This window comes from Nematolebias whitei, chromosome 1 (genome assembly GCF_014905685.2).
Source record: "Nematolebias whitei isolate Nwh7 chromosome 1, NemWhi1, whole genome shotgun sequence".
Classification (NCBI taxonomy): Eukaryota; Metazoa; Chordata; class Actinopteri; order Cyprinodontiformes; family Rivulidae; genus Nematolebias; species Nematolebias whitei.
In genome coordinates, this window is record NC_056498.1 from 87,016,115 (window position 1) to 87,036,178 (window position 20,064).

General features: G+C 41.0%; 1 protein-coding gene across 1 annotated transcript in view; it reads left to right on the forward strand.

Moving 5' to 3' along the window:
• birc6 (baculoviral IAP repeat containing 6) overlaps positions 1 to 20,064 on the forward strand; it is a 223,932-nt gene that overhangs the window by 15,471 nt on the left and 188,397 nt on the right. Inside the window, exons 4-9 of the mRNA XM_037681007.1 lie at positions 15,526 to 15,719; positions 17,027 to 17,138; positions 17,373 to 17,455; positions 17,546 to 17,771; positions 17,903 to 18,072; positions 19,983 to 20,041. Coding sequence (XP_037536935.1) covers positions 15,526 to 15,719; positions 17,027 to 17,138; positions 17,373 to 17,455; positions 17,546 to 17,771; positions 17,903 to 18,072; positions 19,983 to 20,041 — 844 coding nt within the window. The remainder of the gene's footprint in view (positions 1 to 15,525; positions 15,720 to 17,026; positions 17,139 to 17,372; positions 17,456 to 17,545; positions 17,772 to 17,902; positions 18,073 to 19,982; positions 20,042 to 20,064) is intronic.

Genomic DNA, 20,064 nt, shown 5'->3' on the forward strand with positions numbered 1-20,064 from the left:
GGAGATGAGAGAAAGTTCCACAAAGTTAACTATCACTGCAGCTCTCCACCATTTGGGGCTTTATGGCAGAGTGGCTCGACAGAAGTCTTTCCTCAATGCTAGACATATGAAAGCCCACATAGTTTACCAAAAAACACATGAATGACTCCCAGACTATGAGAAATAAGATTCTCTGGTCTGATAAGATGAAGATTGAACTTTTTGGCGTTAATTCTAAGCAGTATGTGTGGAGAAAACCATGTACTGCTCATCACCTGCCCAGTACAATCCCAACAGTGAAACATGGTGGAGGCAGCATCATGCTATGGGGGTGTTTTTCAGCTACAGGGACAGGACGACTGGTTGCAATTGAAGGAAAGATGAATACGGCCAAGTACAGAGATATTCTGGAAGAAAACAATTCAACCATCCAAGCTGACGGAACTGGAGAGGATCTGCAAGGAAGAATGGCAGAGGATCCCCAAATCCAGGTGTGAAAAACTTGTTGCATAATTCCCAAGAAGACTGATGGCTGTACTAGCTCAAAAGGGTGCTTCTACTCAATACTGAGCAAAGGAAAGGATCTGAATACTTGTGACCATGTGATATTTCAGTTTTTCTTTTTTAATAAATTTGCAAAAATGTCTACATAGCTGTTTTTTTTTTATGTCAAGATGGGGTGCGGAGTGTATATTAATGAGAATTTTTTTTTTTTTTTTTTTTTGATTTTAGCAAAAGGCTGCAATGAAATGGAGTGAAAAATTTAAAAGGGTTTGAATACTTTCCGTATCCACTGTATTTATACAGGTTGAGTCACGATTTTCAAGAGAGACCTGTTTTGGGAGCAGATGGTGAGGGTTAAGGGCCTTGCTCAAGGGTCCAGAGTGGGGCAAATGAGAGTGGCTGGATGGTTTCTTTTCTCAAAGATGGCTTATTTCACTCCTCTCTCAAACCATGCTGTTCAGTGTCAGGAGGTCTGTGATCAGTCTTACATTGGGGCAACTAAACTACTGGCCAAAAGGATGGCCCAGCACAGAAGAGCAACGTCATCAGACCAGGACTCTGCAGTTCACTCTCATCTGCAGGCCACGGGTCACTCTTTCAGGGATCAAGATGTGCACATCCTGGATAGAGAGGATCGTTGGTTTGAGAGAGGAGTGAAGGAAGCCATCTTTGTGAAGAGAGAAACTTTTTTTTTTTTTTTTTTTTTTTTTGGTGGTGGTGCGGGCAGGGGGTTTGAGAAACATTGTGATGGTAAGTTGCTGTTTTTGTTTCTAAATAGTGATGAAGAGGGTTTTATGTCTGAATGGCAGCATCAATGCCATTATTAGCTTTGAAAGACCGAACCATATAAGTATCCCATGTTTCAGTCATCCCTTCCAACTCCTTCGCTGTCCTAATAATCTGCAACAGACATTCCAATTTCAGGCCTTGCTCCTCCTCTGTCTCTGGATCTGCAGCTTCCTTCTCTTTAGTGCCAGACCTAGTTAACTCCAACAAAGCCTCATCTATTAAGAGTCCAGAATGGGCATCAATTAGGTTGGTGACCTCATCTTGAGTGATGTCATTAAAACCTTCACCAACAAGTATCTTTGCCAGTCTCGCAGCCTTGTTGACAGCTTCGTGCTGAATTTCTTCAGGTGAGAAGCCGTTGGAGTCATGGACACACTCTGGCAATAGCTTCTTCCAGCATACAGTGCCTTGCAAAAGTATTCGGCCCCCTTGAACTTTTCAACCTTTTGCCACATTTCAGGCTCCAAACATAAAGATGTCAAATTAAAATTTTTTGTGAAGAATCAACAAAAAGTGGGACACAATCGTGACGTGGAATGAAATTTATTGGATGTGTCAAACTTTGTTAACAAATAAAAAACTGAAAAGTGGAGCGTGCAATATTATTCGGCCCCTTTACTTTCAGTGCAGCAAACTCACTCCAGAAGTTCAGTGAGGAACTATGAATGATCCAATGTTGTCCCAAATGACTGATGATGATAAATAGAATCCACCTGTGTGTAATCAAGTCTCCGTATAAATGCACCTGCTCTGTGATAGTCTCAGGGTTCTGTTCAAAGCGCAGAGAGCATCATGAAGACCAAGGAACACACCAGGAAGGTCCAAGATACTGTTGTGGAGAAGTTTTAAAGCCGGATTTGGATAAAAAAGATTTCCCAAGCTTTAACCATCCCAAGGAGCACTGTGCAAGCAATCATATTGAAATGGAAGGAGTATCAGACCACTGCAAATCTACCAAGACCCGGCCGTCCCTCTAAACTTTCATCTCCAACAAGGAGAAGACTGATCAGAGATGCAGCCAAGAGGCCCATGATCACTCTGGATGAACTGCATAGATCTACAGCTGAGGTGGGAGAGTCTGTCCATAGAACAACAATCAGTTGTACACTGCACAAATCTGGCCTTTTTGGAAGAGTGGCAAGAAGAAAGCCATTTCTCAAAGATGTCCATAAAAAGTGTTGTTTAAAGTTTGCACAAGCACCTGGGAGACACACCAAACATGTGGAAGAAGGTGCTCTGGTCAGATGAAACCAAAATCCAACTGTTTGGCCACAATGCAAAACGATATGTTTGGCATAAAAGCAACTCAGCTCATCATCCTGAACACACCATCCCCACTGTCAAACATGGTGGTGGCAGCATCATGGTTTGGGCCTGCTTTTTGTCAGCAGGGAAGATGGTCAGAATTGATGGGAAGATGGATGGGGCCAAATACAGGACCATTCTGTAAGAAAACCTGTTTGAGTCTGCAAGAGACCTGGGACCGGGACGGAGATTTATCTTCCAACAAGACAATGATCCAAAACATAAAGCCAAATCTACAATGGAATGGTTCACAAATAAACGTATCCAGGTGTTGGAATGGCCAAGTCAAAGTCCAGACCTGAATCCAATCGAGAATCTGTGGAAAGAGCTGAAGACTGCTGTTCACAAACACTCTCCATCCAACCTCACTGAGCTCGAGCTGTTTTGCAGGAAGAATGGGCAAGAATTTCAGTGTCTCCAGTGCAAAACTGATAGAGACATACCCCAAGAGACTTGCAGCTGGAATTGCAGCAAATGGCGGCGCTACAAAGTATTAACGCAAGGGGGACGAATAATATTGCATGCCCCACTTTTCAGTTTTTTATTTGTTAAAAAAGTTTGACACATCCAATAAATTTCATTCCACTTCACGATTGTGTCCCACTTGTTGATTCTTCACAAAAAATTAAAGTTTTATATCTTTATGTTTGAAGCCTGATATGTGGCAAAAGATTGAAAAGTTCAAGGGCGCTGAATACTTTCGCAAGGCACTGTATATTGAGGGTTTCTTTTTTCATCTCATTAAGAGCAGCTTGGATGACTGACAAGCAAGTTGAGATTGAAATGTTATGAAAGCAACACTTAAATGTAAATTTCTTGCCAATGTCCATTGCATCCACAAGGTGTTTAAGAGGATTCCTGGTATAGAGTCTTGAAGGCATGGATGCCTTGGTCTGTAGGTTGGATGAGGGAGGTGTTAGCAGGGAGAAACTCAATCTGGACTCCCTCGCAATGCAAATACAAAGGGTGGACACCAGCATTACCCATAATGAGCAACACCTTGAATCCCATGCTTAAATTGTGGAGGTATTCCTTGGCTTGAGGAATGAAGCACTGGTGAAACCAGTTTGAAGCTAGGATTTTAGTAACCCAGGTCTTGGGGTTGTGCACTCAGTAGACGGGCAGTAGTTTTTTTTTTCTGATTTGTATACGAGACCTGGTTTCATCATGTAACCAGCAGCATTGCCACACATAAGCATCAATCTGTCCTTCTGTGCCTTATACTCTGGAGCTTTTGCTTCATCCTTCAAGATATAAATTCTAGATGGCATCATTTTCTAGAACAAACCAGTTTCATCCATGTTGAAAACTTGTTCAGGCTTGTATCACTTCATTTTGGTGTGACTGAAGGTCTCATGGTAGTTCTCTGGCTTCTTTGTGAGCAGATGCTGCCTCTTCATGCAGAGAAACACTTTAATATTAAATTGTTTTTGGAAATGATCAAACCATCCCTTACTGGTTTGAAAATTTTCTAGCTCCTGCGCAGTTGATGGTTCTCGTTGTTCTTCAGTACATTTTACAGTGTCTCTTGTGACAGCTGGTACAATTTTCGTTCTTTCTCACAAATTATGTTACCATCCAAGAGGATGTTTTTCTTCCTGCAATCTGTGATTCACAATGCCAAGGCAGATTCCATCCTGACAATATTTTGACTTCTTACAGTTGTTACCTTTCAGGCACTTTCACAGTTACTTATTGCTACAATTATACTGATCGCTGCTTCATTCTTTATGTAGCATACAGTGTTTTTGTTGATGCCATAATGGCGTGCTACTGTGGCATAACTTTGTAGTTCCCAAAGCAAGTCGTTCGCCCCTCTCTCTTAATTTTCTTCTTGTGCTTAGGTTCATTGCAAGAAACCTTAGAAGATGCAGGGTGGTTAGGGTTAGGGTGGCATCTTAACCTGGTAAAAAGAACCAAACAAAAAACACGAGCAAAACAGTGAGCAGTTGCACACTATGTAAATGGACTGTACTTATATATCACCTTTCTATCTTATCAAGACACTCAAAGCTCATTACACTACAATCTGTGCCTCATTTACCCATGCATACAGCACTCTATTAGATCTATACAAAGATAATTGAACAAATCATTCTAAAGAGAATAATCAGAGCTTTATCACATTCATACACTGATGGGACACACATCGGAGGCAACGAGGGGTTCATTGTCTTGCCCATGGACATTTCAACATGTGACTGCTGGTGGATTGGAACCCCCAACTCTTGCATTGGAGGACGACTGCTCTAACCATTCAGCCACAGCCACCCCATGTGGGACTATGTGGCACAGTAAACTGAAATGTTGCGCTCCTGAAAGAGGATGGGCACAGGGCATGTCAGATTCTATTTTTTTCCATATGGAATTTTAATTGAATTTATGTTTATGTTAGAAAATTAGTAAATTATATTGTTCTTCATAATTTAGCTTTAAAACTCAAAATAAAAAATATTATATACCTTACTGTATTGTACTGCAGTTACAGTTACCATGAAATTGCAGGGATTATTGCAAATTATTATTGGGTTCCATGAAAAAATTAGGGAAAGACTAAGTCTGCAAACTCTGAACCAAACCTTTGCATGGGTTCACTGTATGTGATTAAATGAATGCCTGATTACATCTTAATGTTAAGGGCTCCTCACAATAATTATTAATAATATACAATGATGGACATGATAAATCATAATTAATAAGTGATTATAACCCTCTGTGCGGCTGCAGTGCTGATCTGCCGTAGAGAGTTCTCAGTCTGAATCCCTTTTGTGGCTCTTCTGTGTGTCACTAAGGTCGTTTTCACACCAGATAGTCCGGTAGACTCTGTTCGGTTCGGGACCAATACTCATGAGCTTTTGTTTACATTTGAGCTGGTGCGTTTGCATTCACACTGCACTGTGCAGTTGAGTCAACCTGTTGAACCAACCTGTTCCCCCGCTCACCTTTGGGGGCGCTGCACCAAGAACTACTGAAAGAAACGACACAAAAACCTCTGAAGACACGTCTTCTTCTGTAAATAAAAATAAAAACAAAGTGGCATCAAGTTTTAGCAGTTTTAGGAGTTATATTTGGTCATTTTTCAAAAATGAACTTAGCATGAGCAGAAGATGAGACAGAAGACCATGGAGAATATTGTTTTTCACACAAGGCAGCTGACGGCTCCATATAAGGCCAGAGAAATGCGTGTTTGTTTACCCTGCGGAGCGGGGCTTAGTCTGTTTACATTCACACTGTACTGGAACCGCGCTGGAGTTCGCTTCTACCGGACCGAGACCTAGGTTTTAGCCCGGGCCAGAGTTTGCCTTTTTGTTCCGTGACAGAGTTCGATGGCGCGTTCACACCTCCCTAAACGAACCGGACTTTCTAAGCAAACGAGCTAGAGTTCGATTAAAGCGGACTAAACAGGGCTGGTGTGAATGCACCCTTAATTGTCCTTAGATGGTTGGTTGTCTCTTTGTCTGTGTCCCTGTGATGGCCTTGTCCCCTGCCATCACTCGAAGGCAGCTGAAATAGGCTCCAGCCTCTACCTTTACCCTGACTAGGAACATGGGGACATAATGGATGGATGAGCTACTGTGACAGGAAACCTGTTTAAACAGAAAACATTATTTCTTTTATGTTAGTCTCAGTCAGTAACATTTGAAATTCAGTGTATTTGTTGTAGTGGACTAGGCCTCCGACCAAAACCTGCCTCTGAAGACCTTCATGGGACAGGAACTGTTATTTCATTAATTTGAATCCAGAAATACAAATTAGCTAATCCAGAGACTGTCTAATTGTATCCTGAACTAATCAATTGAAAGAACACTGTCTTTTTTATTATCATCACTATTTTACAATATCTTGATAATCAAAAGTGTGTTTAGTTCATACCATTTTTAAATGTTGAAGTGAACCACTCATTTTAAATCAACTGTGAAACAATATTAATGATTTTTTAATCCTCATTTAAATTAGAAATCAAGTTAAATGTCTATTTTACAAAGTATTTATGCATTTTGATCTTCTGTCTGAAATGAGAAAGAGTGATGTCGGTCAAAAGTCGGAGACAGTCAAAAACAAGTTGTTAGAACGGGTTGTCGTGTTTTTAAAACTCTCAGACAGTAAATAAAAAAACTGGCACCTGCAGTGTTAGTCACTTCGCTAAAACATTTCTCTGTCTATTCCTAAAACATTCTTGCTGTTTTCTTGACTTGTAAAAACCCTTTGACGTCACTAGAACCACACCCCTGTTGGTTGCTTCAACCAATCAGGACTTACTAAAAGTGACAGGAAGCAGAATTCTTTAAAAGTCGACACTTTCTGGAGTCTTTTGAGTTCTTCTGAGTCCTCTGAGTTTTCTGAGGTTCTGGGAGAGTTCTAGCTGTTCTGGAGTTCTGGAGTTTTTCCACTGCTGGGTGGAACTTCGGACTCAGTTTTCCAGTCTGATGGAGTCATCCATCTCTACTGGAGCCACGACACCTCGCTGTGGCTCCACCAGGCGAATGCCCTACAACTTCTGAGGAAGTTTGTTCTGCTGAACGGAGTATCTCACGACTTCTGCCGAGTCGCAGCCGCCCTGAGGAGACGCTGAAAGGTAGTGTGCCAGGGACCTCTTGACCGTAGCGGACCCATCCTCTGCCAAGGTAAAGAGTCGTCACGAGCTTCACTACAAGTGTACTGCGGGCGCTGCGTTTGAAAGGAGCGTGTTGTTCTGGTCTACAGACATACATCTTCCTTTAAACTCCTCCATAATTTCCCATCTTTAAACTTCTATCTTGCCAGTAATTAATCTAGAAACCTTCAGAAATATCTGTTGTTTTTATTAAGTAAAACGTGCCAAGTTTTATTAATCAGAGCCAATGAGTTTAATCAAGTGTACAATGTTTTGATGTTAAATTTTGATTCTGTTAATAAATGACCACATTTATTTTGATGGGTCAAAGAAAATTAACATCTCTTGTCACTGATTAAACTATCTACGCACAGTACCTCTGTCACATACAATGTAATTAGCTCGAAAAAGAGAGAACCCGTTATTTTAAATATGACTGTAGTGAAGCTCTGAAGCTAACCTAGCCTTTAGAACACTACATTGTAAAAATATTTTTTGGTAGTTTTATAGGAATAAACACATTTGTAACATTTGTAGAGAGTGGTGGCGCAGATGTTAAAGAAGGTGGGCCTCTGTGATCGGAAGGTCGCCGGTTCGACTCCCTGGACCGACATCAAAATGTGGGTGGAATTGATGAAACACTCACACCTGCCTCCACCCACATTTGCCCCACTTTAGTCTCTTGAGCAAGGACCTTAACCCCCACCATCTGCTCCTAAAAACAGGTTTCTCTTTAAAATGAGTCCTCATGACTCAATGAGGACTACCTGTATAAATAAATGTTAAAAACAAACAACAAAAACCTTCTTCTTATTGTTGTTCTTCTTTCGGCTTTTTCCCTCTTCAGGGGTCACCACAGCTAGTCATCCTCCTCCATCTCTCTCTGTCCTCACTCCAACTACCTCCATGTCTTCTCTAACTGCATCCATATATCTCCTTTGTCTTTTTCCAGGCAGCTGCATTTTTATAACATCCTTCTACCAATATCCACACTGTCCCTTCTCTGGACATGTCCAAACCACTGTCCCTCCTCTGGACATGTCCAAACCATGTCATCTCAGTCTGGCCTCTCTATCTTTATCTCCCAGTTGTTCAACCTGTGCTGTACCTCTGAAGATCTCATTCTTAATCTTATCCATCCTTGTCACTCCTAAGGAGAACCTCAACATCTTCATTTCTGCCACTTCCAGTTCTGTCTCCTGTCTTTTTGTCCATGTCTCTGTCTCCAGATCATACAACATAGCTGGTCTCACCACTGTCTTGTAAACTTTTTCTTTGACCTTTGCTGACACCTTTTGTCGCAAATCACTTCTGAAACTTTTCTCCATCCACCCCATCCTGCCTGGACTCTCTTCACTTCTTTACCACACTCCCCATTTTCCTGGACAGTGGACCCCAAGTCCATGAAGTCCTGCACCTTTGTGACCTCTGCTTCTTGTAGCCTCACTGTTCCACCGGCCTCCCTCTCATTCACACATGTACTCTGTCTTACTATGACTTACTTTCATTCCTCTTCTTTCAAGTGCATACCTCCACCTCTCCAAGTTCTCTTCCACCTGCTTCCTGTTCTCACCACAGATCACAATGTCATCTGCAAACATCATAGTCCACAGGGATTTATTGAAACAACAAAAAACATTTATTCAAAATACACCTTTTTCTTATTAAATAACATAATAATAATAAAAAAAACTACGGTTTTAACAGTAAAATCTTCAAGTCTTTCAAACTTTGACATTTTTAAATTAATCATGTCACATTAGTACTGATCCTCAGATCTGCAGCATTTTTAACTGATTGTCACATCTTCTACTCTCATCATTTGACTTTTAACATTATTCATCCTTATTTTTTTCAAGACCTCCATAACTGAAAATGCCTCATTTAGAAACACTACCGTTTGCTCAAAGCTGCTTTTAACACTGACATTTTTCTACCTGTCATGCTGCTAGTCAGGTAGTTGGCATTAAAGCTAATGTGATAGCTGGTGAAGTGTTGCTCCACATTTTGGAGTTTTGCTCTCACCACAGTCGCCCCACAAATGAGACGCGCACACTTGTCTTTCACAACTGTAAAAAAACAACCTCTTCCTCCCAATCACTGTGAAAATACTGTTTTCTTAAGGTTTTTTTTGTATTGAACGCTTTTTGAACTGTTAAGTTTTTTTTTCCATTTTCCTTCTTCTATGAGAGGTCAACATAGCTTGTATCTGGGCATGATTCTGAACTTTGACCCCAGACAAGATACTAATATGTATACATAAAATTTATTTGAAAAGTTCTTCTTTTTTATTTCAATTTTTCATTCTTGCATAATTTTTTTTAATTTAAAAACATTTGACGTTTTATTTCATTTAAAATTTTTATTTTTTAATTATGAGTGCTAATTTTAGAACATGCCCTGCGGATTAGGATTCACAGGGTCCCTGCGGGCGACTGGGTGCCCATGGGCACCTTGTTGGTGACCCCGGTTTAGATCAACTACTGAAGCTTCTGTAACAGTCTTAGTAACATAACGTTTACATAATGATAACCTAGTTAGATTTCACTCGTTTATAGTGTTTAACGCCACACACTGCCATCTCTCAGTGAATGTCTTGGTATGCTTCAGCAGCAGAACAAAACAGTTGAAGGTATATCGAAGGAATGAATTTAAGGAGATTATGGTAAAACTGTTTTTTATAATTTGTTGGCTTTGGATGGCTCAGATTATATAACTGCCATTAATCAGATTACAATCTGTAACGTTTATCTGTTACAGTCAAAATCTTATATGTTCATGTTTCTTTATTGTCATTTGCATCACATGTGCTACATGAGCTGGAATGAAATTGTGTATTCAAGATCCCAGTTACACCCAAAAAAAGTAAAAATATTAAATCTAAAAAGAGACGGTATATAAGGAGCTAAGATATATGCTAAACACTAATAATGTAAAATAATTTGGTATCTTAAACAGCAGCCTTAACGTGAGTCTGTAGTGAGCAGATAGGTATGAATAAATAGAGCAGCATGAGATAATCAGTAGCATGAGATCAGCAGAATGTACAGGTCCTTCTAAAAAAATTAGCATATTGTGATAAAGGTAATTAATTTCTATAATGTAATGATAAAAATGAAACTTACATATATTTCAGATTCATTGCACACCAACTGAAATATTTCAGGTCTTTAATTGTTTTAATACTGATGATTATGGCATACAGCTCATGAAAACCCAAAATGCCTGTCCCAAAAAGCTATTAACCTAACCATCTGAATCAACGACGTAACTCTAAACATCTGCAAAAGATTCCTGAGGCTTTTAAAAACTCCCAGCCTTGTTCATTACTCAAAACCGCAATCATGGGTAAGACTGCCGACCTGACTGCTGTCCAGAAGGCCATCATTGACACCCTCAAGCAAGAGGGTAAGACACAGAAAGAAATTGCTGAACGAATAGGCTGTTCCCAGAGTGCTGTATCAAGGCACCTCAGTGGGAAGTCTGTGGGAGGGAAAAGTGTGGCAGAAAACGCTGCACAACGAGAAGAGGTGACCGGACCCTGAGGAGGATTGTGGAGAAGGGCCAATTCCAGACCTTGGGGGACCTGCGGAAGCAGTGGACTGAGTCTGGAGTAGAAACATCCAGAGCCACCGTGCACAGGGGCGTGTGCAGGAAATGGGCTACAGGTGCCGCATTCCCCAGGTCAAGCCACTTTTGAACCAGAAATAGCGGCAGAAGCGCCTGACCTGGGCTACAGAGAAGCAGCACTGGACTGTTGCTCAGTGGTCCAAAGTACTTTTTTCAGATGAAAGCAAATTTTGCATGTCATTCGGAAATCAAGGTGCCAGAGTCTGGAGGAAGACTGGGGAGAAGGAAATGCCAAAATGCCAGAAGTCCAGTGTGAAGCACCCACAGTCAGTGATGGTCTGGGGTGCCATGTCAGCTGCTGGTGTTGGTCCACTGTGTTTTTATCAAGGGGAGGGTCAATGCAGCTAGCTATCAGGAGATTTTGGAGCACTTCATGCTTCCATCTGCTGAAAAGCTTTATGGAGATGAAGATTTCATTTTTCAGCACGACTTGGCACCTGCTCACAGTGCCAAAACCACTGGTAAATGGTTTACTGACCATGGTATTACTGTGCTCAATTGGCCTGCCAACTCTCCTGACCTGAACCCCATAGAGAACCTGTGGGATATTGTGAAGCGAAAGTTGCGAGACGCAAGACCCAACACTCTGGATGAGCTTAAGGCCGCTATCGAAGCATCCTGGGCCTCCATAACACCTCAGCAGTGTCACAGGCTGATTGCCTCCATGCCACACCACATTGAAGCAGTCATTCATGCAAAAGGATTCCCGACCAAGTATTGAATGCATAACCGAACATGATTATTGAAGGTTGGCGTTTTTTGTATTAAAAACACTTGTCTTTCATTGGTGGGATGAAATATGCTAATTTTTTGGGACAGGCATTTTGGGTTTTCATGAGCTGTATGCCATAATCATCAGTATTAAAACAATTAAAGACCTGAAATATTTCAGTTGGTGTGCAATGAATCTGAAATATATGAAAGTTTCATTTTTATCATTACATTATGGAAAATAATTACCTTTATCACAATATGCTAATTTTTTTAGAAGGACCTGTATAATCAGCAGCACAGACAAGTCACATATCACCAATGAAAGTGGCATTACAGTGATATCTTTTTTTTTTTCACAGTGATTATTCTGGTTAGAGATTCATGAGTATAACAGCTTCAGGGTAGAAGCTGTTCCTCAGTCTAGTGGTTCTACACTTAATGCTCTTTAACCTTCTGCCTGAGGGCAGCGGGGAAAAAAATGTGTGTGCTGGATGTGGGGGGTCCTTCATGATGTGGGTGGTCCTCTTTCTGCATCTGGAGGTGTAGATGTCTGTGATGGTGGGGAGGCTGACTCCAACATCTTCTGTGCAGCCTTCATGCCACATATTGATGCAGGAGCACAGGATGCTCTCCACTGCACACCTGTAGAAGGGGGTGAGGTGGAGAGCATCCTATAAGCTGCTTATCATAATTTTATTAAAAAAAAAAAAAAAGGTTATCAGCCGTAATATCTGTGCGCAGTGCATCTGGAAAGTATACAATGTTTCACTTTTTCCACATTTTGTTACAGTAGCCTTATTCAAATATGTATTAAATTAATCTTGTTCCTCAAATAGTTTACACAAAGTATCCCATTATGACAATGTGAAACAAGATTTTTTTGAGATTTTTGCGAAATTATTAAAAATGGAAAACTAAGAAACCACATTTATGCATTTTCAGTCTTTGCCATGAAGCTCAAAATTAAGCTTGGATACTGTTTCCTCTGATCATCCTTGAGATGTTTCTATGACTTAAATGGAGTCCACCTGTGGTAAATTCAGTTGATTGGACTTGATTTGGAAAGACACACTGGTCTGTAGAAGGTCCCACAGTGGACAGTGCATGTCAGAGCATAAACACCAAGCATGAAGCCAAGAGAACTGCCTGTAGACCTTTGAGAGAGGATTGTGTTGAGACACAAATCTGGGGAAAGATACAGAAACAGTTCTGCTGCTTTGAAGGTCCCACTGAGCTCAGTGACCTTCATCATTCATAAATGGAAGAAGTTTGGAACCACCAGGACTCTTCCTTGACCTGGCAGACCGTCTATGCTGAACGATTGGGGGTGAAGGGTCTTAGTCAGGGAGGTGATTCAAGAACCCGATGGTCACTCTGTCAGAGCTAGAGCTGTCCTATGTGGAGAGAGGAGAACCTTTCAGAAGGACAACCATCTCCGCAGCAATCCACCAATCAGGCCTCTAGTGGCCAGACAAAAACGACTCCTTCATAAAAGGCACACGACAGCCCATCTGGAGTTTGACACCTGAAGGACTCTCAGACCAGGAGAAAAAAAATTTTTTGGTCTGATGAGACAAAGATTGAACTCTTTGGTGTGAATGCCAGGCGCCATGTTTGGAGGAAACGGCTCATCACCAAAACAATACCATCCTTACAGTGAAGCATGGTGGTGGCAACATCATGCTATGGGATGTTTTCATTAGAAGGAGCTCACAGACTAGTCAGGATAGAGGGAAAGATGAATGCAGTGATGTAAGCCACCAGTATACTCCCGCGTACATCCGTTCTCGCGTACATAAGCGTGTACTGTACGTAGAGGGTTCAGACTTCGTACTCCAGCGTACACCCCGAGCAGCTGCAGAGCAGCTTCACAGACAAAGGACGTTTACCTTTGGGACAAATTGAGGTCGCTGATTGGTCATTTACTGACACGCCTACTGGATTGATTGACAGGTCGGTATAAAGAAAAAAGTGAACGCTGGCAGCCTCAGCCGCAGTGGTGTTCTGTGTTTATATGTTGTTAATAAAAAGATCTAAAAAAAAAAAAAAAAAAACAGGGAGCGCTGGTCCTGCAGCCCACACATCAGACCATCCCACCAGGAAATCTCCAGACCCTCCTGCAGCCACGCTGGACCTGAGTTTAATTCGCTCGTGACAAATTCCTTAATTTCTCACCATTTCAGTCATGGCATCAACGGAGGAGGAAGAGATCACTGCCTCTTGGCAAAAAAACAAAAGAAAAGGCCAGATCAGGGATGAAGAAGGGGAATTTAATACATTGGTGTCACATACAAAACAGTCCGTCGCTGGGCAGTTTATTGTGCGACACCGCATACGCGTATGCGGTCGTAAAAATTTGAGCTTTGCACGGACATGCCCTGGGGGGTACGCTCGTACCTCCGCATATGTACGTGCGTACCTCTGTGTATGGACGTACGCGGGAGTAAACTGCTGGCTGTACAGAGACATCCTGGATGAAAACCTGCTCCTTTGAGCTCTTGAACTCAGACTGGGGACATGTTCATTTTTCAGCAGGACAACGACCCAAAGCCCATGGCCAAGATCTCAGAGGAGGAGCTTCATGACCACTCTGAAGGTCCTGGAGGGGCTTCAGGGCCACTCTGTGAAGGTCCCGGAGAGGCTTCAGGACCTCTCTGTGAAGGTCCTGGAGGGGCTTCAGGGCCACTCTGTGAAGGTCCTGGAGAGGCTTCAGGACCTCTCTGTGAAGGTCCTGGAGAGGCTTCAGGACCTCTCTGTGAAGGTCCTGGAGGGGCTTCAGGGCCACTCTGTGAAGGTCCTGGAGAGGCTTCAGGGCCACTCTGTGAAGGTCCTGGAGTGGCCAAGCCAGAGTCCAGACTTGAATCTGATTGAACATCTCTGGAGATATCTGAAAATGGCTCTGCAAACATCTTCCATCCAACCTGATGGATCTTGAGAAGTAGTGCAAAGCAGAGTGGGACAAACAGTCTAAAGACAGGAGTGCTAAATTTGTGACATCATATTCAAGAAGATTTGAGGCTGTAACTGCTGCTGAAGGTGCATCAACAGAGTCCAGCAAAAGCTGTGAATACTTACATAAATATGAATTCTTAGTTTTCTATTTTTAATAAATTTACAAAAATCTCAAACCTTTTTTCACATTGTCATAATGGGTTATTGTTTGTAGAATTTTGAGGAAAGAGATTAATTTAATATAATTTGAAATAAGGCTGTAACAACAAAATATGGAAAAAGTGAAGCGCTGTGAATATTGTCTGGATGCACTGTATATGGAAACAAATGCGTACGGTGTAAATGTTTTCTCTCTTCCATGGTGTGTAAACTATGAGAGACTATCATTGTTGACAGTGTTTGGTAAACAGAAATGTTGCCTGTATGCCATTGTGCCCTCATGTATCAAACCTTACTGTGTTCATTACAGATAAACATCCAAACAAAGGAGTCTGTAGACTTAAATAGACCTTCTTGAGAGATAAAAAAAAATTATAGTAGTCATTTTCTGTGGATTCTTCCTGCGTTGGTTAATTTCAGTGGAAATTTTAGTTTAAAATTCTTGGATTTTGAAGTTCAGTTTACAGCACTATGTTTGCATACAGTCACCAATACGTACACAAACACGTTCAAGTCAGTGTTTTTTTAAATGTGGGCAAGACCAAAATGTGGTGGGGTTTATGAATTGACACTTGAGAGTTGACTTTACTTTTACTGCATTGATGTGCTTTTTATGTTAGACTGAATTATCTTATCGCAACAGTTACTAGTTGTTAACTTATAAACAATGTCTTAAGTTTTTGCAATGTTTGCAGCATTTTCACATTTAAAAACAAATGTGGAACGGAGAGCTTAAAACAGAAAGTCTAATGGTGTTTTTAAGTTGTCTTTTGTATCCACATGCCTTTAACAAACAGGATATACTTTAATGATTTATGGTCAAGTTTGTTTTTGTCAACTTGTTTTATAATTGCTCTCCCTAATGTTTCCTTTTTTCCCTGCTTCCGTATCATTATTAGTGGGCAACAGTGACCTTCCATCTTCCTCATCATGTGCTGAAACTTGTGGCCAGTGCCATCGTCAATGAGTTGAAGAAAATCAATCAGAACGTTGCTGCCTTGTCTGTGGCCTCCTCCATCATGGACCGGCTCTCCTACCTCCTGTCCAGCGCCAGGCCTGAGCTCGGGGTGGGCCCCGGGCGCTCTGTAGATCGGTAAGAGCTACCACTTTGTCACAATGTGAAATTTCTATTATTGCAGCGCAAAACGAACACTCAGAATTGAATAAGGATTTAACTTGTGTGCAGTCAGATAACTTCTTAAAAACTTGTATTAAATATTTTTCAACCCCCAAGATATTTTATTTGCCACAGAGAGATGTTTATAGGAATTTCTTTTTTTTTGTCTGTGTGTGGTTTTACACATCAGTGTTTCATCTAAATAACTTGCCATGGTGGGACGCTCATCTCATCTGTGATTTTTGTCGACCGGGGTGGGGAAGGAGACAGACAGATGCGCATCTGTACTGTGCGCTGTTTGTACCGACAGTTTTTGAGCTGGGGGGGTGGGAAGTGGTTCAGCATGAGAGAAGAGGCCTTTAGATGTTTAGCTTGCGCGCTTGTATTGTATGCCACTAGCTTAGTGCTATGTCAGTGCAGGTTTGGTGTGGTGGGCGGAGCGGGGCGCCCCACTTGTATATTGGTAGGGGAACCCTGCATCACATTCAAAATTATAAACTGTGGTTCTGGAGGGGTGCATTTGTGTGGTAAGTGTGGCACATAGCTAACACCTGTTTTTGTGACTTTACAATAGTGACTTTAAAAATATCCTGATGTCTTAATATTTTTTGCAATTTTATTGAAAGCCTGCTTGAAGCTCTCTCAAGCTGTGAGGCCCAAAATAAATAAAAAATGGCTTCAGTTATAAACATTGTGTCTGGAAGGAACCAGGTAGCACTCATGGAGCACACATGGGACCAGTGACACATGGTGCCAGTGGCATCAGGGGATGTAACAATTTAATGATAAAATTATCTTTGGCAATTTTTAAGAAATGGTTTTCAGGTATTTCATATAACCTCTTCTGTGTTAACCCAAACCAGTGCCAATTGCTTTTGTTTCCTAATTAAGCCATTTGTTTAAAATTACTCTCTTAGCAATAAGAAACACCCTTTGGCTCGCTACTTAGTTTTGATTTCCCTCTCCTTATACAATAAACATTGAATGTGCCTGAGAGTTTTCTGTTTGGGTGGAGGTTGGTGCCGTCTGCTGTGTGTTATTAGGAAACTAAACTCTCAGTAAATTAGATGTAAACGGATAAAACATTTTCTGAGACCGCTTTTATTTAATTGTCACCGTATAGTCATTTAAAATGCCTTTTGAGGGCATTTGTACGACACTACAAGTATGTTTGGTACATTTCCAACACCTTGTTGAAAATTACGTTTATAAAAAGATTGCATGCACAGTCCAGCGTCACTATCCAGAGCAGTGTGCAGAATGCTGTTTGTTGCTCTCTACAGATCACTGATGTACAGCGAGGCCAACAGGCGGGAGACGTTTACATCATGGCCACACGCTGGATACAGATGGGCTCAGCCTGATCCCATGGCTCAAGCAGGGTTTTACCACCAGGTCTGATCTGAGAAGTTCAACCACATTAACAACTCTGTGCTTTGTTGACAGCCTGCAACTTTGAACATGAGTAATGCTTAATGGTAGCATTTATCACATTAAATTAGCCATTTTTCACCCTTACTTATTATTATTTTTATTATTATAATTATTTTTTTTACAAACAATTCAGTGTAGGGAAAACTGCTGTTTAAATGTTGAGATGCTCTGCTAACTTCCACTTTCTCTCTTCAGCCTGCCTCAACAGGGGATGACAGAGCCATGTGTTTCACCTGCAGTGTGTGTCTGGTCTGTTGGGAACCTACAGATGAGCCCTGGTGGGTGCAAAATATTATTTATGCAGTTTATGTTAGCCTTAACCTGGTAATGGACATTGTCACAATAACACCTCTCCATAAATTTTCCAGGTCTGAACATGAGCGTCATTCTCCCAACTGTCCGTTTGTAAAGGGAGAGCATACGCAGAACGTCCCGCTGTCAGTGACACTCGCAACAAGCCCCGCCCAGTTTCCCAACAGCCCCGACAGTTCAGACAAAATTGCCTGTTACGGTTTCGGCAGCTGCCCACAGTTTCTGGCTGCAGCCACAAAGAGGGGCAAGATCTGTATCTGGGATGTTTCCAAAATGATGAAGGTCAGAGGAGGAGGTCATCAAACATGAGACTAATCTGTCCTGTCTGGTTTGCAGTGATGTAATGGTAATAAAAAGAGTTTAATCCTGATGTTCTTTAAAAAAACCTTCTTTTAAAATTGTGTGCTGAACAGGTGCACTTGAAGTTTGACATCAACCCGTATGACCCGGCCATCCTCAGGCAGCTGGTCCTGTGCAGTGGGGAGCAGGGCCAGCAAGTTCTGACCGAGTCTCGGAGACCAACTCTGACCTGGTTGGAGGAGTCGTCGTCTTGCTCTGACCTGCCCAAGTTAGAGGGAGACAGGTAAAACCTGCACAGATTATATGTTTAAAAATAAAGAAACATGGGAAGTATTCTAAATATTCATCTTATTTTAACTAAAAATTAATAAAATTACAGATTTTCATCTAAATTTGCTGTTTGGAAATCTGTTGCAGTAATGCAGCAAACTATAAAATGTCACAAATCAATTTATCGAGGTGCAGGTTTCCCCCATCCACACTGGACGACAACTCTATTGTGATATAAAAAAATGAGCCAGAGCGTGGATGTCTTTGCAGAATTTTGGCGAGGTCTTCATGGACTACCGTATTTTTCAGCCTAGAAGTCGCAGTTTTTTGCATAATTTTATGCCCCGCGACTTAAACACTGAAGCGACTTATTTATGGATATTTCCGCTTTATTAGACATATTTGGACTGATGCGACTTATAGGGCGGTGTGACGTGTACGGCGGAAAATACGGTATTAAGAATGCAAGAGGCTTCCTATTATGGGCGCTAGTTGTGAAGGGTTTTAAACAAGCACCATGTGCGGTTGTGGTAGTTTATAGTAGCAGTGTCATCTTATTCAAGGTGTGGAGCTCATGCACACCAGAATACTTAGCTTGGTTGTTGAGGACTGTTCACGCTGTCCTCATGGCTAGGCTCACAGCTCTGTCAAGCCCACACTGTGCTCACAGGGCTCCCAAAATGTTGATGCAACAATCTTGGCACATGACAACTTGAACAGAGAGCAGTGGAATCCAATATTCTGCTATAAAAATTAAGAAAACATGTTTAAGTGAAGCGTTTCCATAACATGCCAGAATCTTAGTTAAAGCCTGTTCACTGCTTGATGAAGTAGCTGAGAGCTGCAGCTGAACTTGAGAAGAAAATTAGGCATCAACAAAACAGTAGGGGCTTCAATGGAACTTCAACTTTATAAGTGAGTTAATGAGAATACAAGTGCCATCATTTTTTGTAATAATTATAAAATTTGAAGTAAATTTGATATTCACATGTGAAGCTATTTTACAAAAGTAAGGAGTGTTCTCTCATGTGAAATAAACGTGTAGAATTTTATATTTCTAAAAGGACCAGGGATTTTATTTTCACCTATGAGGACTGTTTTAAATCACTGAATGTTCTGTTGAACTGCAACATTTTGCTGTCTTTTATTGAAATGTGTTCATGTTTATGACCATTTGGATATTTCCTCTTTTTGTTTATTATTTTATACAATAGCCTACAATTTAATAAAGGAGGATTTTACATTCAAGGCTATTCAGTCCTTTAGGTGCAATAAATGCAACATTTTTAAACTCTGCAAATAATAATTGTGATTACAAAATTAACAAAAATAATTTATTATTATTTTTTTTCTATAATTGAGCATCCCTATGTCCTACACCAAGTGTTTATATAACTGACGGGCTTTGTGATGTTACCACAAGATGTCTAATAACTTGCAGTTGTCAAAATACAAATAAGATCATTGTGATGATGTGTCAGCCATTTAAAATATTATATTTCAAATGTCTGACACATTGTCTGAAAGTTGTAAAGTTGCTGAAATGAGGTCAAAATTCTGACCTACAGATGTTCTGGCTTTTCAGTTTAGCAGAAAATAGTTTTTCTTTCTTTATTTTTTACTTTGATTAAACTATGAGGGACACAAATGCAGCCTGAAACACAATTGGGGATGTCTGCATAAATAAAAATATCACTACGAGTACAAATGATCAAATGTGCAGGAAACAGATGTTTTACATCTGCACAAAATAATATTTTATTTTTAAGATTTATTATTTCCCACATAATCTGGTATGGTAAATTTCTTAATGTTGTTGTCGACTGAGGAGTAATGAACATGGGGATCAGTCGTGCACGATGCAACCAGAAGTCTGTGATCATGAGTTTTATTGGTGTTTTCAATCACATCTGGTCTTTTCAGTGATGACCAGTTGGAGGACTCGGACAGTGAAGATCATTCCCGGTCTGAGTCAGTAACGGGTAAGTAATCTGCTAACGTCCTT